General features: G+C 35.9%; 1 protein-coding gene across 1 annotated transcript in view; it reads right to left on the bottom strand.

The window, feature by feature from the left end:
- The window catches only part of LOC145242818 (uncharacterized), a 230,279-nt gene that overhangs the window by 196,438 nt on the left and 9,667 nt on the right, over positions 1-24,174 (bottom strand). Inside the window, exons 2-3 of the mRNA XM_080105943.1 lie at positions 21,148-23,000; positions 20,779-20,916 (exon numbers count right to left, since the gene is read on the bottom strand). Of these exons, the coding sequence (XP_079962069.1) occupies positions 20,779-20,916; positions 21,148-22,580 (1,571 nt within the window). The 5' untranslated portion in view covers positions 22,581-23,000. The remainder of the gene's footprint in view (positions 1-20,778; positions 20,917-21,147; positions 23,001-24,174) is intronic.

The following is a 24,174-nucleotide window of genomic DNA, read 5'->3' as shown; positions in this document are numbered from 1 at the left end:
ACCACTACGTTAGCTGGTCGTCCATCATTATTCCTCGAGGAGATGGTAACGGTCACACATAGAATAGGGGCAAGTGACGAGATAGTGCGCCATAAATTCATACACACACTTCTGAAGCAAATCACCTCAGTAATAGCAGCCCACACTGAAATGCCCTTAACGGAGTTGGTTCGACGATCCGACAACTTGATGCCGTTAATAGAAAATATGTCAGTATTTCAGGCGGTTGAGAGTCGAGCTTGGAAAAACGACTATATTACTACCAGACAGTCTAGTGAAACCATTCCAGCCAGCCTATGTCCATATGGAAGGAAACAGCGGCCGAAGATATGTAGAGCCCATATATATTTTGCGGAGGAGGCTCGTACATGTAAGCCATGGTGTAAGTGGCCATAGAAAAAGAATAGTTTACAGACTCTGCCTAACTCGCGCCCTTCCTCTCCCACCCCTAGTGATTCGGAAAACTAGAAAGGTGGACTGCGTTTGTTCCAGTAGTGCCGCCGTTATTAGAAGTTTCTGCTAAAATAGGAGTGTCTAAAATCAATTTTATCATAGATACAGGAGCCAGTGTTTCCATTTTACCACATTCCGTAGTAAATGGAATTACTCTGGAGCCAACTCCAGTTCATATCTCTACCGCTAACGGTGAAAGCATAAAATGCTATGGTCAGACAAACTTCGAAGTTAAGATATCCTGTTTGAGAAGATCTTTTCAATGGATTTTAGTGATCACAGATGTCACTAACCCTTTGTTAGGATTTGAGTTCTTAAACAAATTTAACATTATAGTGGATTGTAAAAATAGATCCATCCGTGATAACATAACGGAGCGTGAAATTACAGTCAATGCAGTAATGGGAATCGATGCTGTAGTGATTAACAAAATAGACTTAGCAGATTATGTTGTATAAGTAGAATAGAAGGTCGTCATGTGACATTATTCACTGATCATAAGCCATTATGCGGAGCCTTTTATAGTCAGACACCAGCAAAGTCAGATCGACAACAGCGACACTAATCAGTGCTTGCCGAATATATTGCTAATGTGGAGTACATTAAAGGAGCTGAGAATATAGTTGCAGACTGTATGTCTCGGCCTGCATTAGCTGTGCAGATAGATGCATGCGACTTGGCTGAAATAGCCCAGACACAAAAAGGTGACAACGAAATTAAGTCATACACTAATTTGAAAGAATACTGTGTGTCAAACGAAGTCGGCTCAGTCCTATGCGATACTTCAACAAAGTACCCCAGACTATTTCAACAGTTTACATATCTTAGCGCATCCTGGTATGGTAGCATCTATAAAACTGGTCAAGTCCAGATACTTTTGGCCTAGTTTAGATAAAACGATTAAACAATTCTGTGCAGAATGTGTAGTGTGTAGTGTGTCAACAATCAAAAGTTAACAGACACACAAAGTTTGCAGTCCAAGAATTTGAGTTACCATCTGCACGTTTCCAGACGGTACATATCGATATCATTATACTCCTGCCCTTAATGCGCAATGAGCCCTTACAAATATTTGCTTACTTGCATCGATCGTGCAATTCGCTGGATTGAAGTACATCCTATGACTGAGATAACTGCACAGTCGGTAGCAGAAGCATTTATCAATGCATGGATATCTCGATTTGGAGTCCTACTGCATGTTGTAACTGACAGAGGTAGTCAGTTTGAGAGCGAATTGTTCCAGGAATTAGCCAAGGTAGGTTTTTACCAATTGAGGAAAACTTCCTATCACCCTCAAAGTAACAGAATGATCGAAAGAGCACACCGTACCCTTAAAGCGGCAATAATGACTCAAAAAGAATCATGGATGAAAGCGATACCGGTGATTCTGCTGGGTATATGTAGCACCCCTAATGAATCAGGCTTTTCCCCTTTTACGTCTGTTACTGGAGCTCTGATATTGATTCCTCAGCAGTTGATACACAAGCAGAGAGTAGGAGAAACTCCAGTTAATATCCAGTACATACGTAATTTGTGTGAATGGATGTCCCAAATTGATGTACTCGACAACAGAAAAGGATATATCCATGACAGTCCCAAAACATTTATACCAAAAGGTTTATCTTCCTGTGAAAAAGTATGGCTCAGAGTTGATCGAGTTAGGAAACCATTAGAAGCCCTGTACTCAGGTACTTATAAAGTTTTGACTCGATCAGATAAGCATTATCAGATCGATATGAACAATGGTACTCATACACACGTATCAATAGATAGATTAAAGCCGTACATAGAACCAACTAGTACTAATAAAATTAGACCGACTGAGAAGGCACAGACAAATGACGGTACTACTAATGATAAACTTATTAAGACAGATGTACCGACAAAGTTGAAGATAAAATTGCTGACACATATAAGTCTAGATCTGGTAGGAAAGTAACGTGGAAAAATAAAAATGAGTACTTTTATTTTTAAACAAATTTAGACAATACACATATTTAATAATTCTGTGGAGGGTACTTAACTCCGTTATTTGGAGGGGGACTCGTGTAGTGAACTACTACTATAATGCTGCTACAGTATGCTTCCCTTATTTCTCTCTTTCTCCCTACTCTTCTACTTTTCCCTTCCTTTCTTCTCTCAACGTCACCAGAGGTTTCAGCCAATCGGAATAGAGGACTGTGTTGGAGGGAGATACAAAGAAGAAATCTGTCTCAGACATGCGGAAACAATAGAAGCATCAACATGTGACGGACCAGTTTCCCTGGGTAAAGACTTTTATCAAAAAAATGTACCATCCTCTTTGTACCAATATATCTTGGAAACGTTTATAAAACATCCTCAATCCTAAAGTCTCGTCGCACTTAATTATAACCAATGTTTTCTTTTCCAGAACCATTCTTTTTCAGCACTCTTGTTCTCTCTCTAATGTCGAAGGTGCCCCAAAAGGGGGACCGACTGAAATGGTGACCCCTTTTCAAACGTCGTTAAAATTTATGGTAACTGCCATAGAATCAACCATTAAAAAGAAATTATATTAATTCATTAAGATTATATTTTCATACATTTTTTATATTGTATAAATGTTTCGATTTTCATATATTTTTGTGTTATTTATTTCGTTTTGCATTATCGTAAACACTTGTTTATATTTGAGGTTCATATAATGGCCACTAGGTGGTAGTTCTCTTTCCAAGAACAGGGATTGATAACTCGTTTCTGATGCTAATATATCACTGTCATACATAAGTGCCTTTCTTTTAAGCAAAAACAATATTACTTATTTAAACGCTATGACGAAAATAGTAATATATCCAAAAATTATGAAAATTCATCGAGTAGAAAGTTATCCATAGTTAAAGGTAATTTTACAGAAAAATTGGGAAAATTGCATTTTTTCGTAGATGCTTTAAAGGAAACAGTGAAGATTGCAGAAACAAGAAACATAAAAATTGCTAACAAAAATAACAGTGTGTGTGTATAAATAGATAAACATTTATATATTTTTCATTGTTTGTGTAGATTGGTGATGTTTTAAGCCGACCCATTTCAGGTGAAAACATTATTATGTACTTACTTATGTGTCCTGTTGAAATTAGTATGAATTAACAAAAGATTGTTTTTGATGACATTTAAAGGTTATAGCAACAGCTATGTATGGCCGGAACAAATCTTAGGCAGAGACATTTGATAGCAGTTACCATTTTCAACATGCACACGCAAGCTTACGACGTCGTAATTTGCCCATCCGCACACGTGCATTTTGTGCTTAGTGATACAATAAACAGTTTGGAACGTTCTAGAACACAAGTATATAAGCTTTAGCATGCATAAATCAAACCAGTCCAGGATGTAGTTGTACGAGTAAATATCATTGCTGCCTGGCTCCGTTTTGTGGGACATTAAATCACCAACATTACTTTGCGCACATCATTCACCTCAATTCTTAGCATGGAAAGTTACCATATTGAACGAGAATTAATTCTTTTCAACAAGTTATTCCAAACAGCTGTTTTCATATGAACTGAATACACACACACGTATGTCACTTTAGCAATTAATCCTTTTTCTTTTTGCTCCAGAAAATGATTACTCGTAGAATTGCATCTTGGATGGTTTGATTTATGTGCGCAAAAGCTTATATAACTGTGTTCTAGAACATCTCAAACTATTTTTTATGTCACTGTGCGCAAAACATAATGTTGTTCCTTTATTGCAAATGGGCAAATTATGATATTGTAAGCTTGCGCATACTTCATACGCATGTGTATTAAAAATGGTGATTTCTATGAAATATCTCTGCCGAAGATTTGTTCCGGCTGTATACAGCAGTTGCTGCAAGGTTTTTGGGTATTCTGAAAACGAATATCGCATATAAAATTGTTGCTGATAAATAGTTTGTATGTAATAACCTTATGCTTTCCAACGACAAGCCAAATAAAGTATGTGCATGTGTTGTTTTCTTTAGGGCGACGATAGAAAAACATTATTACATACTTACGTGTCATGCTGAAATTAGTATAAATCCCATAAAATATGAAAAATGGTTCAGCAGAAAAATAATTACAATTGTTATATATTACTTAATTGGAATTCATTGAGATAAGTATTATTTATTAAGATGAGGATAATAGTCCGCAATAAATAAAAATTAATATACAATTGTTACGTTAGTTATGTCCCTTGGATAAATCAGAAGTAAGGAATAGTTGCTTCTCTTGTACACTTGCTGTCATGGTGTCCGTTGTAAATAAAGCCGGTATTTTTTAGCTCTTGTTCTTATCCATCCTGTATCACAACTATTCTTTTGGATTAAACCCCCAACATAACATGGTGTCAAAAGTGGGATTACAAGGACATCTTTTTTACCCAAACAAATCGAATTGGAAATAATGAATAAGCAGTCATATTTATTTTGCCACACAAGTTAAAAAAAATATTAAAAAAAGTGACGACCACATGCATAGCGATTAAACACGAAAGGTAAGATAATTATCTTATACCAAATCAATATTATTTAGCATGGCAGTTTCATCCCAAGTTCCATCACCAACAATAGATTTGTCTAGAGCAAACCTCACCAAATCGAGGGACAGATTTATTCGACAGTTTCATTTTGAAGGTCTGATGCACAGTGTTAACAACGATATCAAGGTTAGATATCTTTTGTTATGGGCTGGTGTTGAAGGACAAGAAATAAGTGACACATTCGTCTTTTAGCATGAAGAAGAAAGGACAGTCAAAAACTACATTAAATATTTTAGATAGTATATGAAACCTAAGGTCGAATTTTCCCGTGGCAAGACACAAACAGTGCAGACAAAATTCGGATGAATCGGCACACTCATTTTTTAAACTGCTTCATCAAGTAGCTAAACAACGTGAATATGACCAAATAGTGGAGGATACTCTTCTAGTCGATCTCTTCATATTCTAAATTTATCTAAAGTCAGCACAGAAATCCTTAATCAAAGAAAGTAATGATCTGACTATAGCAAAAGAACTATGCGTAGTAGAGACAGAGGAGGCAACTTGCAAGCAAGTTGAAACGATACGCACCCCAGTGGAAGAGAGCAGTACACATGCAATTCAGGCTAGGAATAGTAAAAAGCCAACAGAGTGGTGATATCGCGGCAAAGGACATCCTCGTGGAGAATGTCCAGCAAAAGGAAAATCGTGCACGATATACAACAAAAAAGGACACGTTGCCAATGTTTGCCGCTCCAAGATGGAAGATAAAAGACCAGAAAAGAACAACACAGCCACAGTAGCATAAAAACAAATGAATCCACATGGCGATGCAAGGCGAAAGTAACATTCAAGAGAAGACATTTATTTCCACACCATTCAACAGTTGCCATCATCCACTACCGAGGCATATGCTATATTAAAAAGTGGCAATAATCAGAGGCAAATAGACATTGATGTGGAGGTTGATACAGATGCTATGAGCAACCTTCTATCTAAGGAAATATACAAAAAACTACATGGAGTACTGCTCAAAGCAACAGCTATATGGCTAATTGCTTTTGGTGGAACAACAATTGACCAAGAAGGAAACTGCCAGCTGGGGGTAAGATTCTGCAACAAAATTTGTCGGTGCAACATTCCAGGTTATGAATTCAAAATGGCCCATATTGAAAGGACTACAGACATCACAGGAGTTAGGGTTAATGACCCTAAACTTAGCTGTGAAGTCAGTCGATCCAGACGGTTAAAAAATCATCAGGTGCAAACAAATAATGAGCAAGCATCACAAAAAATACATAGCCCATTCCAATGCTAAGATCAAGTTGGAAAGGGAATTTAAATGAAAGAAAAAAAAATATTCAGGAATTTCCCAATGTATTTGATGCTAATGGTCTTGTCTACTTGGTGAATAAATTATTCATGTGGACCCCAAAGTACCACCAGATGTACACCCACCACGACGAATCCCAATAGCTCTCAAAGAGAAGTTAAAAATGGAATTAGACTTCTTAGTAGCACAAGGCATCCTGAAAAATAAAACAGTGTGCAGACCACATTATGCAACTCCAACATTTGAGGACGTCACTGCTGAGTGAAATAGCGCAAGATGATTCACACCATCAACATTAAATCTGGGTACTGGCATCTAAAACTGAACGAGAATTGCAGATGACTTACGACATTCATAACATTATACGGTAGATACTCGTTCAACATGTTTCCCATGGGAATAAAATGTGCCCAGAATGAATTTCAGAGAGCCATGCAAAAGAATTTTAGTGACCTTAAAAACGTTCTTTCTATATGTGATGACGTAATCATATATTGATTCGAAGAAGATGGTAGTGATCATGACGAAGAACTTAAGCAACTAATGTTTAGGGCAAGAGGAAAAACTGCAAATTCAACTCGGAAAAATTTGTGGTAAAAACATCCGAAATACCCATTTTTAGTCACATCATTTTGAAACACGGTATCAAACCTGATCCTAAGAAAGTAGAGGCGATTATTTAAATGCAACGACCCAGTTTCCTAGGATTGGTTAATTACTTGAACAAATTTTCACCACAACAACGTACAACTTTGACTAAACTCCTTTATGACTTGACATCAAACAGAAATGAATTCACATGGTCACCCCAGCAACAAAAGGCATTTGGGGAAATCAAAGAAGAGATCGGAAGAAATACAACACTCTGATATTTTGACCCAAAGGAACCCATTGTGTTTCATGTGGATGCATCGACTGCAGGTATATGTGCAGCTCTGCTACAAAAGAGGATGTTAGTTGCATTCGAAGCAAGAGGCTTTCAGGACCAGAAACTCAATACTCAAACATCGAGAGGGAAATGTTAGCCATCATTTTTGCCTTGGAGAGATTTCACCATTATGTGTGTGTGGAGGGAAGGGGGGTTAACAAAATAACAATCCACACAAATCATAAACCATTGGAATCGATAGTGCTAAAAAACTTATCACACACCTCAGAGCAGGTCATCCCTAGACCTTAGCTAGAGGAAGGGGTTGGAGGATCAGGCATAATGCAGCTGATTAGTAAATTACACCTGTCCTGTATATCTACCCTCAAGCCGAGAAGATCCCGCAGATGCATAAAGGTTCCACGGCGACTAGACCTATAAAGCTCACCACACTATTACACCAATAATACTATATTCTCTCATGAACAATAAATAAATAAAATAATTAGATGAACTCATTCTCAATTGAAGAAGGGAGATGTTGTTAAGTTAAGTTAAGTCCCTTGGACAAATATGAAGTTAGGAAGAGTTACTTCCCCTGTACATATGACTGTCATGGGGACTGTCATGACGTCTTTATGGTTTTGTGGTTTTAGGGCACAACCTAAGAAAATAAATAATTCAAATAAAGCCTGTATTCTTTAGTTCTCGTTCTTATCCATTCTTTATCAAAATGATATTTAAAAATATTAAAAAATATGCAAAATACTGTTAAAACCCCACCGAATATATGTCAGACGGTATTGAGCGAGTTTATAACAATATTTTGTCTAGTTTTTAATTTATAACTCCTTTTCCCAAACTTACCGTGTCAAAGAGAGAGTCGAGCGCCATCTAAAATTTTCCAATACATCGGTAAACACTGTATGTTTTCGAACTGAATAAACATGTTACATTAAATAAAAACACTAAAAACATCCAGTAAGGTAGAAAAATAGCTTATCTTGCCTTTGATAACATTTATTTGTTATATATTTGTTTGTTTTTTTTTCAACTTTTTCGAATCTATGTGTACAAACCCTTTAAATATCATATTTTTGGGTTAAATTAATTTATTAGAATGTGCCTGATGTTCGTGGAGATGCCAATAGATTTTCCGATTGAAGAAATTCAATCAGTTTTTGGGGATCCCTAGTCAAATCAATCAAATTAATCAAATTCAGAGAATTGACGTCTATTTTCAACAATTACGTATATTTCAGTTGCAGTTATCTTTCTTGATTTCGATTTTGGAAGGGTTAAATTAAAATCGCAACTTAGAAAGTTTTGTTTTTAATAATTATTTTTCTAAGGAGCCATTTTCGTAATTTTTACACACCACATTACCAATCCACACAAGCACACACACACACACACACAAATAACTGTCGCAGTGCGTGCGCGCACATCGTAGCTTATGTTTTGCCATGCCGGCTATTTTCTTACACCCTTCCTTGCCTACAGGAAGTTCCAACATATTTTGACATATTAAAAAACAAAAAAACAAAAAGAAAACAGTTTTATATCTTTTTTTCAATCTGGGGGGAGTATTTGCGCGTGCATGCACGCACATGCGCGCGCGCGCACACACACACACACACACACACACACACACACACACACACACACACACATGCAGGCGCAAATAACGAAACATTATTCATTCCATTTCCCCCCGCGCATTTTGAAAAAACATCTTCTCTCAGCAGAATGTTCTCTGGAGCCGGTCAGAGAGGTATAATTAGGGCATTTTTGCGCTTAAAAAGGGCAGTCGACCTTTGAGCACCATGTCGTAAACATCAACAGCGACCCGTCCGCGTTTGGACGTTAAACACACACGCGCCCGTCAATTAATTCCTCCAGTGGATACGGACTTGCTATGCTACCCTAATGGACTTTTTATTTTTACCCTTTTCTATCTCTCCGCTAAGTAAGCGGTGACGTTTTATATTGTTTAATTGGTACTTGTACAATTTAGTCAAGACATTAAAAAAATGAAAATATCGAAAAAAGTTTAAATTGTATGTATTCGTTATGGAATGAAGTTCTCAAAAAAAAAAAAAATTCACTTAATTTCATCGAGTAGTTTTTTTTTTTTTTTTTTTTTTTTACAGCGAAAAAACAATTTGTTATGATACTGAGCAAAATGTTCGATTTTTAGGAAGAAAAGCTAGTATTAAAGATGGAAAGGGGTGTCAGCGCTTTAACTGGAGTTATCTCCCTTTGGCATTTCTAAAATTCAAACAATTTTTTTTTTAAATCCAAGATGGCCGCCTTCAACGCGCTCTCATAAGAACGTGTTTTTCCGCTGTAAAATAAAAACACTACTTGATGAAATTTAGTGAAATTTTTTTTCGGAGAACTTTGTTCTATAACGGATACATACAATTTAAACTTTTTTTTCGATATTTTCATTTTTTAATGGCTTGATTAAACTGTACAAGTACCGTTTAATTCTTCGTAAAAAGACTGGTTATTTCTAACCAAGAACTTTCACTTTTCTACATCTTTTCATTCAATCACCTCAGTCGCAGGAAGAAACTTTCAATTAAGAAGAAACTTTCTTACTTTCTCTTTTCATTCATTTACAATTTTTTTTTAAAAACAAATTTTGTATTTAATCCATTCGTCTCAGTCATCTTGCTTGATTGTTTCAACTCCGTTTTACACTCGATTATTATCACTTTGAATTTGCGGGATTAATGTCAACACAACGTTAGTCCGCAACATAACAATAAATCATTTAAATGTTTATATATAAACGCATACAATCTTTGTAATTTCGATTTGGCATCTTTGTTTGAAAATTCGGCTACAGTTAATAATTTGACCTTTTTGGGCCATTTTTTTTACTTCAAATATTTTTATGGTCTTTTGGCAACCTTGAGGACGATACGCACCTGATATTTTTTTTTTATTACAATTTACAGTTAAATGGGCTGGTAAACAGCAAAAAAAAAAAAAATAAAATAAATAAATAAATACAATAAGCAAAAGTGCAGCTAGAATTCGTCACTACCAACTTTCTCTCTCAACTTCCAGCACGTGTTCCCCCAACCACCTCTTCAAACAGACATTTTATTAGAAAACTGACCCCATTCCATTTGCATAGGTGTGCAGTGGAAGATGAGATCTCATGAGATTCCACGAGACTACACCTTATAAATTCATGGTTGCCATCTTTAATTTCTTTCTCTCTCAAATCCCATCCAAATGTAAGTTGTATAACCACATAATATACAAACACATGCCGGCGCTTTCTTCTTTGATTGGTCACCCATCAATCAGGGTGAGGAAGTGCTGGCTGCTGTAGTGGGTTATGTCCATACCCAGTCGGCTCCAAGTCTACTCCCAGCTGACCTTTTCGCCATCTGGCCGGGATGGGGTCAATTGACCCCATGTTTAGCATTTCTGGACTACCGCTTTCACTGCACTTTTGGACACCGACAGATTAGACAACTGCACAAAATAACATGTCTGTCTCACTCCGGGGTGTCCACTGAGGTGGTGTATTTTCCTGATTTCATCCACCACCTCAATAGAGGCGGTACATAATGGTACTGGCTCGGCTTTCTTCTTCATGGTGTCATACCATCTCTAGGCCACCTGAGTGAGCCTATCAGCAAGGTTGCAATTTGAAGTGACCAGTGACAGACAGGTTGTACTTTGTTACCAGCTTTTTTATGGTCTCCAACCTCCGTCTGATCAGCATCTCGCTGGCTGCCTTGGTGCGCACACTGATCTTGCCTCAAATTGCTCCCAAGCAGGGGTGGGGTCGATAGCAAACGCCTTGTATAATGCTGCCTCGATCCTTTCACGAAGTTCCTCTTCATATGCAGGCCTCATTTGGTCGCAGTTTGGCTGATTCCTGGTTTTCCGACCACTTCCATGCGGCTGTCCAAGCCTCACTTCACAGTGGCGGGGTCGATAGCAAATGCTTTGTATAATGCTGCCTTGATCCTTTCATAATCCTGTTTTTCCTCAAGACTAAGCTGTTGATGTACCGCGAAAGCCCCGCCAGACAGACGTAGAGGAACCACATGTTCAATGCTCTTCACACTAGACACCAGGCAATGAAGTTCCACCTTCTCCACCCAGTTAAGACATCGAGTACTGGTATTAACTTATGGTCAAACTTGTCCCCCATTACGTCGAAATAGCTTGCAGTTAAATGGGCTGGTAAACAGCAAAACAAAATAAAATACAATAAGCAAAAGTTCAGCTAGAATTGTCAGCTTTCTCTTTCAACTTCCAGCATGTGTTCCCCCAACCACCTCTGGCAACAGGCATTTTATTAGAAACCTGACCCCATTCCATTTGCATAGATGTGCAGTGGAAGATGAAATCTCATTAGATTCCATGAGACTACACCTTATAAATCCATGGCTGCCATCTTTAATTTCTCTCTTTCTCAGATCCCATGCGAAGGTAAGTTGTATGACCACACAATGCACACATATGCGGGCATTTTCTTCTTTATTACATTCAACTCTACACAATTCCTCTGCAATTATCGTTGCATTTTCTTTCTTTTTTTTTTGTAAAGTTTAAGCTTACTTTTTGTTATTAATGTTATAGATTGACAAGTTTTAACAGCTACCTCCAGGAATTTCTTTGGCACTGCTCATTAAAAAAAATGTCGGCAATATCATCTACTGGATTCATATAAGAACGCTCTCAAGTCAACCTTCCAAATCGGAATGGAGTTGTCTGCACTCACTGTGAAAGGCAGTTCAAGCACAGCCAACGACATATAGTGTACATGTACTGGGGTCACAAGATACTCGCGTTGTGGTCCAATGTTTTGAAGCTCTGGAGTAGTTGTGCGATGTGCCCCATGTCAGTGGGGATAGGTTCCTGAGTGTTCATGTCACCCTTCTGCTATGACACACCGGTTGGTCTTCTTCAACCTCCATCATCCCAGGGGATGCTGTATTATCCACCTCCATCTGTTCTGGCAAAGTGCCGGATGTTTTGGGCTGGTGTTGATTCCTATCTGTGTTGGACCATTCTCCCGGTATCTTGGGCCCTGTTAGGTTGTCTATGCTATCCAACATTCCTGGGGGCTCCTCAGGTATCGAGTGACAAGGGGTATCTACCAGAAGGTTTATTCTTCGGAGGAATCTGCGATTGTGACGAGTTACCCGGTTACTCCCATTAATGCGTACATTATAGTGCCGGTTACCCAGCGTTTCCACCACCCTTCCCATCTTTGCCCATCAGCGCAAATGTGGACCAACTTTGTTTTGGACCTGCACCATTTCCCCGATTTTCAGTTCCTGAAGTGGGCGACTTTTTACATTGTATTCCTTTTCATTTCATGTCTTTTTGCCATCACTATTTCCCTATAATAACTAATTTCTCTCCAGTGTTTATGGATTCGATATCAGTCCTGGAGCTGATTCTTTTTCATGTGACCATAGAGCATCATCGCTGGAGACATATGTAGGTCTTGTACCGGGGTGTTGCAATGAGTCAATAGGGACCTAGCAGCCTGGTCATGGCATAGGTGACTGCAACTGTCTGTGCTTTCAATAAGTGTCCTTTTAGCTGTTTTAATGGCCAATTCTGCTCTCTCATTGCTTTGAGGATAATATGCCAACGGTGTTTGTTTCCTTATGCCCGAATTATCTAGGAACTGTTTCACTGGAATCAGATGGTGGTCCACCATTGGTTGACAGTTCCTCTGGGACACCGTACATGCAGAACTGGTTTTGTAGAGCATCACATGTGGCCTTGACATTCCTGGATGACATCAGAGTGACTTCTACCTATCCGGTGTATCTATCTGCACATACTAGGTAATTCTTCCCTCGTAAATCGGAAAAGTCCATCACAGTCTTCTGAAATGGGAACTCGGGGTTTGAGGGCAGCATTAGAAGTTCCCTGGGTTTTGACAGACCATTATGTTGCATACTTTGCACTTGGCCTGGGTCTGACAAATGTGTTCAATCCTGGCCAAAACAGCCGTTGTCTGGCATTTGCCAACATTCCATTAACACCCTGATGTGCTGAATGGAGCGATTCCAGTACCTCCGCACATAGTTTTCTGGGTATGAGGATTTTATTTTCCATTATCGTCACCCTTTCCAAGCAATATAACTTCTCTTTCATATGCCAAAACCAGCGAATTGTCTCTGGCAGTTCGTACCGAGATTTAGGGAAACCATTTTGTATGAATTTGGCGAGGGTACGACATTCTTCATCAGTAGCAGCTGCAACCACAATCCTGTCTGAAGAATGTCGTACCCTCGCCGAATTGATACAAAATGGTTTCCCTAAATCTCGGTACAAACTGCCAGAGACAATTTCCATAGGACCAGCTGGTCTCCATACTCACCGGTTGATGCGATCACAGACACTGGGGCACAGACATGCTCTAGTGGACCAGAAATCCCAAAAATTCTGAAGTTTCCAGACAAATATCTAGTACCGACCAGTCACCAAATTCAGGGAATCACAGAAAACCTACTAAACATAAAAGGCGTGATATTTGCTAAAATCAGAGTAGGATCACGGAAACACATCAGATTATGTATCAAAAAATACATCAGATTTCTGCCTGTCTGAGTCAGCCTTAAAAGACCTTGGTCTGGTACCAGAGAACTTTTCAGACCCAACTTCCTAGCAGAATGTAGCAACTAGTGATGGCGGAAAAGCACCATGTGGGTGGCCACAAAGAACTAATGCCCCACCTAAACTGGACAGTATCCCTTTTTCTCCTATGGAAGAAAACAGACCCTGATTGGAACGACGGATGAAGGAGCATTTTGAATCCAGTGCATTCAATGTATGCTCACATCAACGGCTGCAGGCGATGAAAGGAAAACCCATGGACACCAGCTGTTCATATCTCAATCCCAGTCCCACACCATTGAAAGAAAAGAGTTAAGGAGGACCTCGACCGAGTAGTGGCATTGGGCATCATAGAACCTGTACCAGTGGGTACACGTACAACATAGTGCTCCAGAATGGTGGTTGCACTGAAAAAGAATGGGTCACCGAGATATACGATGGACCTACAAAAGCTCAATGCTGCTACCCTACGAGAAACCCACCATATACCTTTTCATTTCAATCAGGGTGCTTTTTAACATGTTTTATTAACATGCTTTATTAGCTACTTGTTCTTTATGTATTATTATTATTATAATTATTATTATATAACACCCTGAAAAAGGGTTAGAAACATATTTAAATTTTAAAAGGGAGCACAAAATAAGTAGATAGTCTTTAATCCACGGAGATTCGAAGAAATGCTTTCCTTCTCATCAGAGGGTAGGGATTAGCAAAATGCGGGATCGGATTTTGATTGCAAAAGTATTTAATGAAACTACAAGTAAGTCATAGATATACTTGGTAAAAAATAGTGAAGCAGAGGGAATAGGGGGAAGAAAAAGGTAATTTCATGTGAAATGATGGTCTGGTGAAGGGTCAAATATCCAATAACGGTAAAATCCATAAAAGTTAATTAAATTTCCCCTTCCACAAGTAAAATCCAAAGGAACCACGTCAATGGAAGATAGTTCAAAGTAATCCAAAAGGCAGAATTCTGTGGAATAATTCAATAAATGGAATCAAGAAAAAAAAAGGGAGAAATGGAGAGATTTTAAAACACAGCTGTCAAGGCTGATTTAAGAAAAATGTATATATATATATATATATATAGTAACTTATAAAATATATATTGCAATTAAGCTACACAGAATATTCCACGTTTCATCCACACTATATTTTATATCTTACTACCTAGCTCTACCTACGTATTGAGCACTGTTGAAGTAAATTCTTAAAGTTTATGCATAAATTTATACTTTTGTATATTAATTTATGTGATTAAATGAAGTAATCATATATATATATATATATATATATATATATATATATATACATACATATATATATATATATATATATATATATATATATATATATATAGTCTGTAGCAGAAATAAATGGAACTTTTTTCTTTCACGAATCAATACCTCTCCCCTGTGCTATTTGGCCACATACCTACTAATCAGGGGTACGGTGCATTGATCTTTTCTATCTCCTAAGGAATTCGGCCAGCATCCGGTTTGAAGAATAAGAACTCTCCCTTACTGAGAGAGACACCAAACGGAACAGACCCTTTTTATTTGCTCTCCGCATCTCAGTGTTATTTCAACCGGTATTGACGATTCCACTGGAATAGCTACCGTGATAGCACTAGGTAGCTGGAGTCCAGCTTCTGACCAGGAACATATCACCCAGTACACATTCTCCTTAATAAACCTGTTATGTGTTACATTTTATGAAGTTGTTGCATTTGTCATTTCATAAGTTTGTATTGAATTATTTATTTTCTTAGGTTGTGCCCTAAAAGCATCAAAACCCTAAAATGGTTACCCCGACGTGATCTGAACATTTTTTGTAAAACCGGATACACTTCCTCGAAACAGAACAAAACAAAGAAAAAACATCTTTTTCTTTTATGACGGCTACATATAGGAAATTCTGCCCACATTTTTACAAAAAATAAAAATAAAAACGTTTCAACCAGATACATTTCCTTGAGAAAAATAAGAAAAGACGCTATTTCCTTGTTCTGCAGTGCACCGGACCTTTACCGTTTTCTTAACCGGAGAATAAATATATACAAAAATATATTTTAAGGGGTGAGCGCCACATCTTTAGATGCACGTGGTCGATATATTCTCTTGGAAGAAAACGCGAGCTGAAACACCAGATAACAGACCATAAACAACAGACTTCTAAAGCATTTAAAGAAGAAAAAAGAATATTCTATTACAAGAAGTTGCAAATATTCCCCAACTTTTCACACAAAAGTAAGAACATTTTTTTTTTCTTTCTCGTAAAAATAAATACAATAAAAAGACATTTTTATTTTTCACTATTTTTTATGCTACCTTTTTCTGTCGGCTTTCAGCCTAAGCAGGGGGTTATGTAGCAGAAATAAATGGAAACTTTTTTCTTTCACGAATCAATGCCTCTCCCCTGTGCTATTTGGCCACATACTGACCAATCAGGCGTACGGTACATTGATCCTTCCTATCCCCTAAGGAAATTGGCCAGCATCCGGTTTGAAGAATAAGAACTCTCCCTTACTGAGAGAGACACCAAACGGAACAGACCCTTTTTCTTCGCTCTCTCCACCTCAGTGTTATTTCAACCGGTATTAACGAATAACTACCACAATAGCACCAGGTAGCCGGAGTCCAGCTTTTGACCAGGAACAAATCATCTGGTAGACATTCTCCTTAATAAACCTGTTATGTGTTACATTTTATGAAGTTGTTGCGTTCGTCATTTCAGAAGCTTGTATTGAATTATTTATTTTATTAGGTTGTGCCCTAAAAGCATCTAAACCCTAAAAGTCTAAAGAATCTTCGAGTGGAAAAAAAATATAAAAATAAAAATAAAGAATGCAGTTTAAATTCCCGGACAAAAAGAAACTTAATTTACCCTATCACAAACTTCGCACCTACATAATCCGACTACTAAAAAAGTTATAATTACAAAAGAGAATTCAATTATATAAGGATGAAAAAAAAGCCTTCACTAAAATCGTTAAATAAAAAGGGACTCAGCACTTGCATAAGCCGATTTCTTAAAAGTATTAAGTTATAAAAGAGAATTAATCTATATAAAAATGAAAAAGGAAACCTTAACTAAAATTTAAAAATGAAAAACGAGGATCCTCAGCTGGCTACAATGTAGCTGTTTCGGAGATTTAAAACAGGACAGCTATTAAATACATGCCACTCCCGTGGATAATACCACTTCGCCAATAAGAAAATGGCGAAAAATACAGTTATTATTTATACTAATATATATAAAAAGAATAAATCATAAAATATTAATGTGTGTGTGTGTATAGTTCAGAAATTCAAGTTTACAAAATGTAAAATTTTAGAAATTTTAAGAGGATATATAAAAATTAATACTTGTATTTATATAGGACGATCCTAACCGGATGAACATGCTCAATATTCAAAATTCAAAATAGAGCATCCGTATATGAAAGAAGTAAACATTTTGAAGATTATAATTTACAACATTTATTATTTGAAATAATGGATACAGATTAAAAATAATTATTTCCCATTCCATGGAGTTTCAAAGAATGGCTACTGAACTATTATCCTCAGAGCAAAAACAGCAAAATAACATTTATATTGACTAGCTATAATTTTGTTGGTTAGCACATAGTTTGAAAACTTCAGAGTGTGAGAGAAATAATGTTTTAACAAAATACTTCTCACACATTTTAACTTCCATATACATGCATACATACATACATACATACATACAGACACACACATATATATATATATATATATATATATATATATATATATATATATATATATATAATATATATATAATAAATTCCACAGCCAAACAACGTCGCAGCCTACAAGAGCCATGACAGTCAACGAACCGGAAGTCTTGGACTTCCGGTTCGTTGACTGTCATGGCTCTTGTAGGCTGCGACGTTGTTTGGTTGTGGAATTTATTATACAATCTCTCACATTCTGAAAATCCTATTATATATATATATATATATATATATATATATATATATATATATATATACACCCATTTATATTTCAATTACCACGAAAAGTCAATCCACAATCATGATTTTTATATTCATACTCATTTTTTAATGTAGGCGAATTTTATATTTACTTTTGCCATAAGCATACTGGATTCCGATAAATATTAAAGGCAGTCATATGTGAAAAAAGTTTGCTTTAAGGAAGGTAAACATAAATTCCACAAATTCAAAAGTAATTACTAAGAAATGATATCTGAGGATATATCGCAACAAAGCAAGTACAATCAATCGCATTCAAAACACACACACATATTAGTTCAAAATAGAAAGCAGAAATGTTTAACGTGGAAAACAGGTGAAAGCTTATAAAAATATATTATTTCAAAAGGAAACATTTTTCCATCAGTTTATCCAGTTTGCAAGATAAAAAGCAATTTCTCAAAAGTTTATAACGTATTATTACAATGTATTATAAAATTCAGGTATTTAATTATTTCTATACTCAAACACGTTGCATCAGTTTTCCCTATAGCCTCATACGTCGTTTTTGTTTTTGTTTACTATGACACCCCATTGATTCTTTTTTATGATATCTTTACTGAAGGGAAATTTAAATTCACTGAGTTTTAGTTCCTTTCCACATTCGTTTATTACAGTAGAAAATGCTTTGAAATTTTCTGATAATTACATTAACACATTGCAGTTAATTAACTGTTCATTATCTGCCCACAAACCTTTCGTAATGATGCGACACTAATCTTATACCTCAATTATAAACCAATACCATTTCTAATGAGTACGAGTTTTCAATTAAGCAAATAGTTTGTGAAAATATTAGGATCATGACAAGTTAATGAGTTCAGATACTTCGGAGATATTTGTCTTGTAATCCGTGAAATTAGTGTATAAACATGTGAATAACTCTTTAATTTATTTCTTATGGAATGAGGCAAAAAATGAAATTGGATCAGTATAAGGAAAATGTATGAAAGAAAATATAAATGACGTGCAAAGCAACATTTATTTTTTAGAAAACGCAAATAAAACTATTGCGATTGTCACGATTAAGATTTGCTGTTTTTATCAAGGTTTTAAACCTGCAATTTTACAATATTGAAACATTCAATATTTGTTTAGTTATTTATTCACATATTTTAATTATACTCCTTAAAATTCATTCAGCTCGAAATTAAGAATAAAATAGAATATTTTTTTTTATCTTACCATGACATAACCACTTTGCTGTAGCAAAATAGACCAATAATTCTCAGATAAAAGTGAAAATTAATGTCGAACCAACTCTATTTGGTCAGAGACTAGACCTAGCGAACTGTCCTCAGATCAACTGAGTAGATCTTCGACATTCATTTTCATTTACTTTTTCATTAGCGGGGGTGGCCAGCGTTGCCCGGGTGTTTGTTGAGCACAGAAAAAAAAATGGCAGGCAGGCTTGAACTCATGATGCAAAGGCAGAAAAGAAAGTGAAAGAAAACCTGACATCTTACCGCTACGCCATCATGCAACAGGAAGTGACAAGCATTCAAATTTAGCGATGTCAATCAAAAAGTTGACTTGCAGAAATGGATAGTTAAGTGAATGAGTTCATGCAGGCATAGAAATTATTGTCTAGCTGGAGGCCAGTTAAGCTTTCAGCTTTCTGCCCCATACTTGTTTCCCCACAATGTTGGAGAAAACCAGCTCCCGCTAAAAAAAGGAGCTTTGGCAGTGTCCAAATGAATAGCAATTGTCTGATACCACATTGATCAAAGCTTATTGCCTTCAAGACGTCCTAGCCACAAAGGCCAGGCGCGTCACTTTGTTTCAATTAGTTTCGCTTTATTTGTATGAGAAAGACAAACAAACACTGGAAACCAGGGATTTTTTAAAAACTCGATCAAAATAAAGATAGAGACAATGTCCGTTTTCGAATCCGAGATATTATAATCTAGGGGTAGAAGGAAACTTCTCAAAAATAGTAACCTTATCGAGAAGCCCAGCGAAAAAAGCCTTTCTTGGACATACAAAAATGCGCGTGTTCATTTTGCTTTTTATATAATAGATTACTGGTCAGCTGAAATTCTCCCAAATGATGGGTGAGAAAATACAATTGTTTTGGTTTAGCTAAAAATCCTAGCTAGGTGCACTTGGTATCATTTTGATTAAAAGTTGTTATAATGACAATTGATATCAAGCTAGTATCAAGGATGACCCAAATGTTTCTCCTGTTGTGAGAATCAAAGAATTATACTGTGCAGATGAACACACCTGTTTGATTGGGATAAACCAATGTCTGAGAGTCAAAAGATTGGGTGAGATTTACTTATTGACTTTGGTGGTTAGGGAAATTGCCAATACCACACCACTTACCTGAGTATAAAAAGTGCTATACAGCTAAAATTGAGAGAGAGAGAGAGAGAGAGAGAGAGAGAGAGAGAGAGAGAGAGGTTTAGAGCATGTTTCTGGGATCCCTTCCTCGAGAGCAACACAGCATATCAGAATATATCAGCCAAGAAATTACTCCCCTGTTAAAATCAAATGGTGATTTGTGAACCAGAGAAAGATTTTTTTCTTTGTGGTGGAATCTTGAAAGTAAAACTGAAACACAGGCTGAGATTGAGAGGGCGCATATATTACTGCCATACTCTCCCCTCCATCTTTCCTGTTAATGACCAGCAATGACAATTAAACATACTTTTAATTACCACTGACAAACAAAAAGAAAAAAGGGTATTGGTTTATGCACGACTATATACATGCAAATTCAAATATTATAGCGAATTATTTTTGTTTTTCTGTGATCAACAACTTGTATTCGTCTACTAGTGATTCCTAGGATATATTTTTGCATAAATTCACTTCTTGTCGAGTTTGTTTTTAATTCTATTGGAACATTTGAAAGGATTTTTTTTAAATAGTGACGGGCTTCAAACTGACCACCTAAGAAGTAATCCACTCTTTATACAGCAGGGGCGAACACAGAAGAATGGGGAATTCTTTATTTTTTTTCTACAGCAGAGACGTACTGCACAACACTAGATATTGACAAGGTATTACTCGGTTATCACAAGTTGTGAACTTTCAATGTTATGAGGCTCAGTGATGCGTGGGGTTGCCAAGAACTTTATATCTGTGTCCGATCTCTGACATGACCTGAGGAGAGGCGTTGGGGCATGGCTAGGTTTATATACATTCCTGAAATTCAATACGAAAAAACAAATACCATGTTCTGAAAACAGGAAATTTGATCGGTTCTTTGGGATTTCATTTCCTATCACAATCTGATTTGGGTATTCAATTCATTAAAAAGTTTAAAAATGCATAAACATTCAAATGATAAAACTAAAACGTCTTATTATGGATTGTTAAAAGATGAGAAAATATATTATTAATGCTGTTTACCAACATTTCCCTCAATGTTCTTAAAGATCTTCATCCAATGGGATCGAGGTGACTCCCACTTCTTTTTTCCTTGGTGGATACCTCACTTTATTTTCACCATTGTGTGTCTGCATATGTGTCACTAAATTTGATTTGTTAGCAGAGGAGTACACACACAGTTTACATGAATAAGGCTTTTCTCCACTGTGTTTTCTCATATGTTTCACTAAACTTGATTTCATGGTAAAAGAGCAGCTGCAAACTTCGCAAGAATATGGCTTTTCCCCAGTGTGACTCCTCATATGGATCACTAAACCTGATTTCTGAGAACAAGTATAATCGCATAATTCACAAGAAAATGGTTTTTCACCAGTATGAGTTCTGATATGCCGAACTAAATCTGATTTGCTAGTAAATGAAGTCATGCATACTTCACAAGAATAGGGTTTCTCTCCCGTATGAGTTTTCATATGTGTTAGTAAACTTGAATTATATGAATATGAATGCCCACACACCTTGCAAGAATATTGCTTTCGTCCATGGTGCGCATGTATATGTTTTGTTAAATTTGAATTCTCAGAACACGTATATTCACATAATTTACAGGAATATGGTTTCTCACCAGTATGAATTCTCATATGTTTTACTAAGCTTGATTTTGTGGTAAAAGAAGAATGGCAAACTTCACAAGAATATGGCTTTTCTCCAGTGTGAGTTCTCATATGTGTCACCAAATTCGATTTCAAATAACAAGAATATCTACATACTTCACAAGAATATGGCTTCTCTTCACTGTGTGTCTGAATATGCATAACTAAACTTGATCTGTGAGAACAAGAATATTCACATAATTTACAAGAATATGGTTTCTCGCCAGTATGAGTCCGTGTGTGTCGAACTAAATTCGATTTATACATAAAAGATGAGCCACATACTTCACAAGAATATGGCCTCTCCCCAGTGTGAATTTGCATATGCTTCACTAGATATGATTTCTGAGCAAAAGAAGATTCACACACATTGCAAGAAAATGGTTTTTCATCACTGTGCGTCTGCATATGTCGAACAAAATTTGATTTCTGAACACAGGAATATTCACACAGTTTGCAAGAATATGGCTTTTCTCCACTGTGAATCGCAGTATGTTTCACTAAATGAGACTTCTGTGAACAGGAATATGCACATACTTTACAAGAATATGGTTTTTCGCCGGTGTGAGTTCTAACATGTGCAACTAAATGTGATTTCTTAGTAAAAGAAGAGCCACACACTTCACATGCATGACACCCTTCTCTATTGTGTGATCGGGTGTGTTTCTCAAAGTTTGATTTAATTGAACAAGAATATGCACATTTATCACAAGTATACAGAATCTCTTTGGGGTGTGTTTTCATGTGCTCTGTTAAATTTGCTTCATTTGTAAACATAATGTCACATTTTTTGCAAATATATGTCTTCTCTGGCGTGTGAGCTTCCATTGTTTTTTCGAATATTGGGTTTTTTAAAATTGAAATGTATTTATAATGAAAATATTAGTTATTTCACCTATGAATTTTTATAATACTTTTCACATTTGTTCATTAAAAAAAGTGTCCTACATGTAATAGATTAATAAATTTGCTTTTTACATATTTGATATTTAAAACTCGATTTTACTAAAAAAAACACTCAATATATAGTTGAATTGCATTTTGTTTTAAGAAATTATGCAACAGAACTGACATCTGTTAAAGTTGCATGATTTTTCAATAATAAAACGGTGATTAAATAGCAGAATCCAAAATAGTATTTCACAGCAAACTTTTCTTTGATTTTTCATGCATAAGCATACTTGTCTGTATAGTAAAAAAAAAATAATGATCATTTCAAATTCGGAAATAGTTTTCAAGCAGGAGAATCTGTAAAAGAAATAAATGAAATTCAAATTTTATTGTTTGCAGGCACACAAGCATTCAATTTATTATTATTATTGAGAATAACCCAAGATGTCTGTATATGGTACATATCAAAATGGATACAAGCAGGACTCTATATTGCGAGTGAAACAGTCACATTTGCAAGTGATTTTTCAAAGTGGCAACTAGAAATAATGAAACGCTTATCTTTTGACGATTGCATTTCTTTTGCTGATAATCTTCCAAAGCTCACTACTGAATGCAAAATATGTTTTCATTTTTTTTAATAAAACGAACAAAGTTAAATTATTAAAACAATAAAAGTTTAAGAGAACAATATATACTTTTTAACGAAGGATGTTTAAAAACATATATCTGAAGAGATTAGAACGTTAATACATTCAACATAAAATTTGTTGTATATTAAGAATTACACTTATTAAAAATACGGGGAAAACTTTGTACACATAATGATAATGTCATATTCAAAAAATCACGTTGGTTTGGCTAGTAACTTTTCTATTTGGCTAGTAAACGAAAATATTTAGTTGTCCAAGGTCAACTAAAAATAAATTTGTCCGTAGAGCCCCGACAAGTGTTATTTATGTCAGTTACAAAATTAGAGTGAATTTTAACTAGATGTTCTATGTAACTTTAATTATGATGAATAAACAACAAAACATTTTGATATGAGACATTTAAAATATACATAACAATTAAATGGATCAAATAAAGGATCTCTTATTTTTCTTAGTTTGTATTTGATTAACTTTTGTGGCATGTCAATCTTGGAACGTTTTTGCAATATTTGTTGAATCTTGTGATTTAAAAATGTTTTACGCCTCTGGTTTGGCAAGTTTTGTCTATAATTTGTTGATGTGCGGTTTCATAGAAATGTCTAGAATTTGAAACTTTGTGATTTGCCTAATATAGGAGGAAAAGTGTGTCAGTTTTGTAATATCACATGAATAGTCGAGTGAAAGAAACCACATCTCTTTGAGTCTTACTGAAAGCGGATGTGAGTGCTTTCAATATTGGTTTACGTAGTTTGGAAATATTTAATGTCAACGACCTGACATATTTTGTTGGTAGTTTTTTTTTTGCTTTGACACAGTATTTGTAAGTTTACAAAAATCATGCGATTGTTAATCTTTTTCTGGGAAATATTAGTGATTAG

The sequence above is a fragment of the Euprymna scolopes genome, chromosome 21, assembly GCF_053919585.1.
Source record: "Euprymna scolopes isolate OS-2025 chromosome 21, ASM5391958v1, whole genome shotgun sequence".
Lineage (NCBI taxonomy): Eukaryota > Metazoa > Mollusca > Cephalopoda > Sepiida > Sepiolidae > Euprymna > Euprymna scolopes.
The sequence above is the reverse complement of the archived record's forward strand: the minus strand, read 5'-3'. Positions and strand labels throughout refer to the sequence as shown.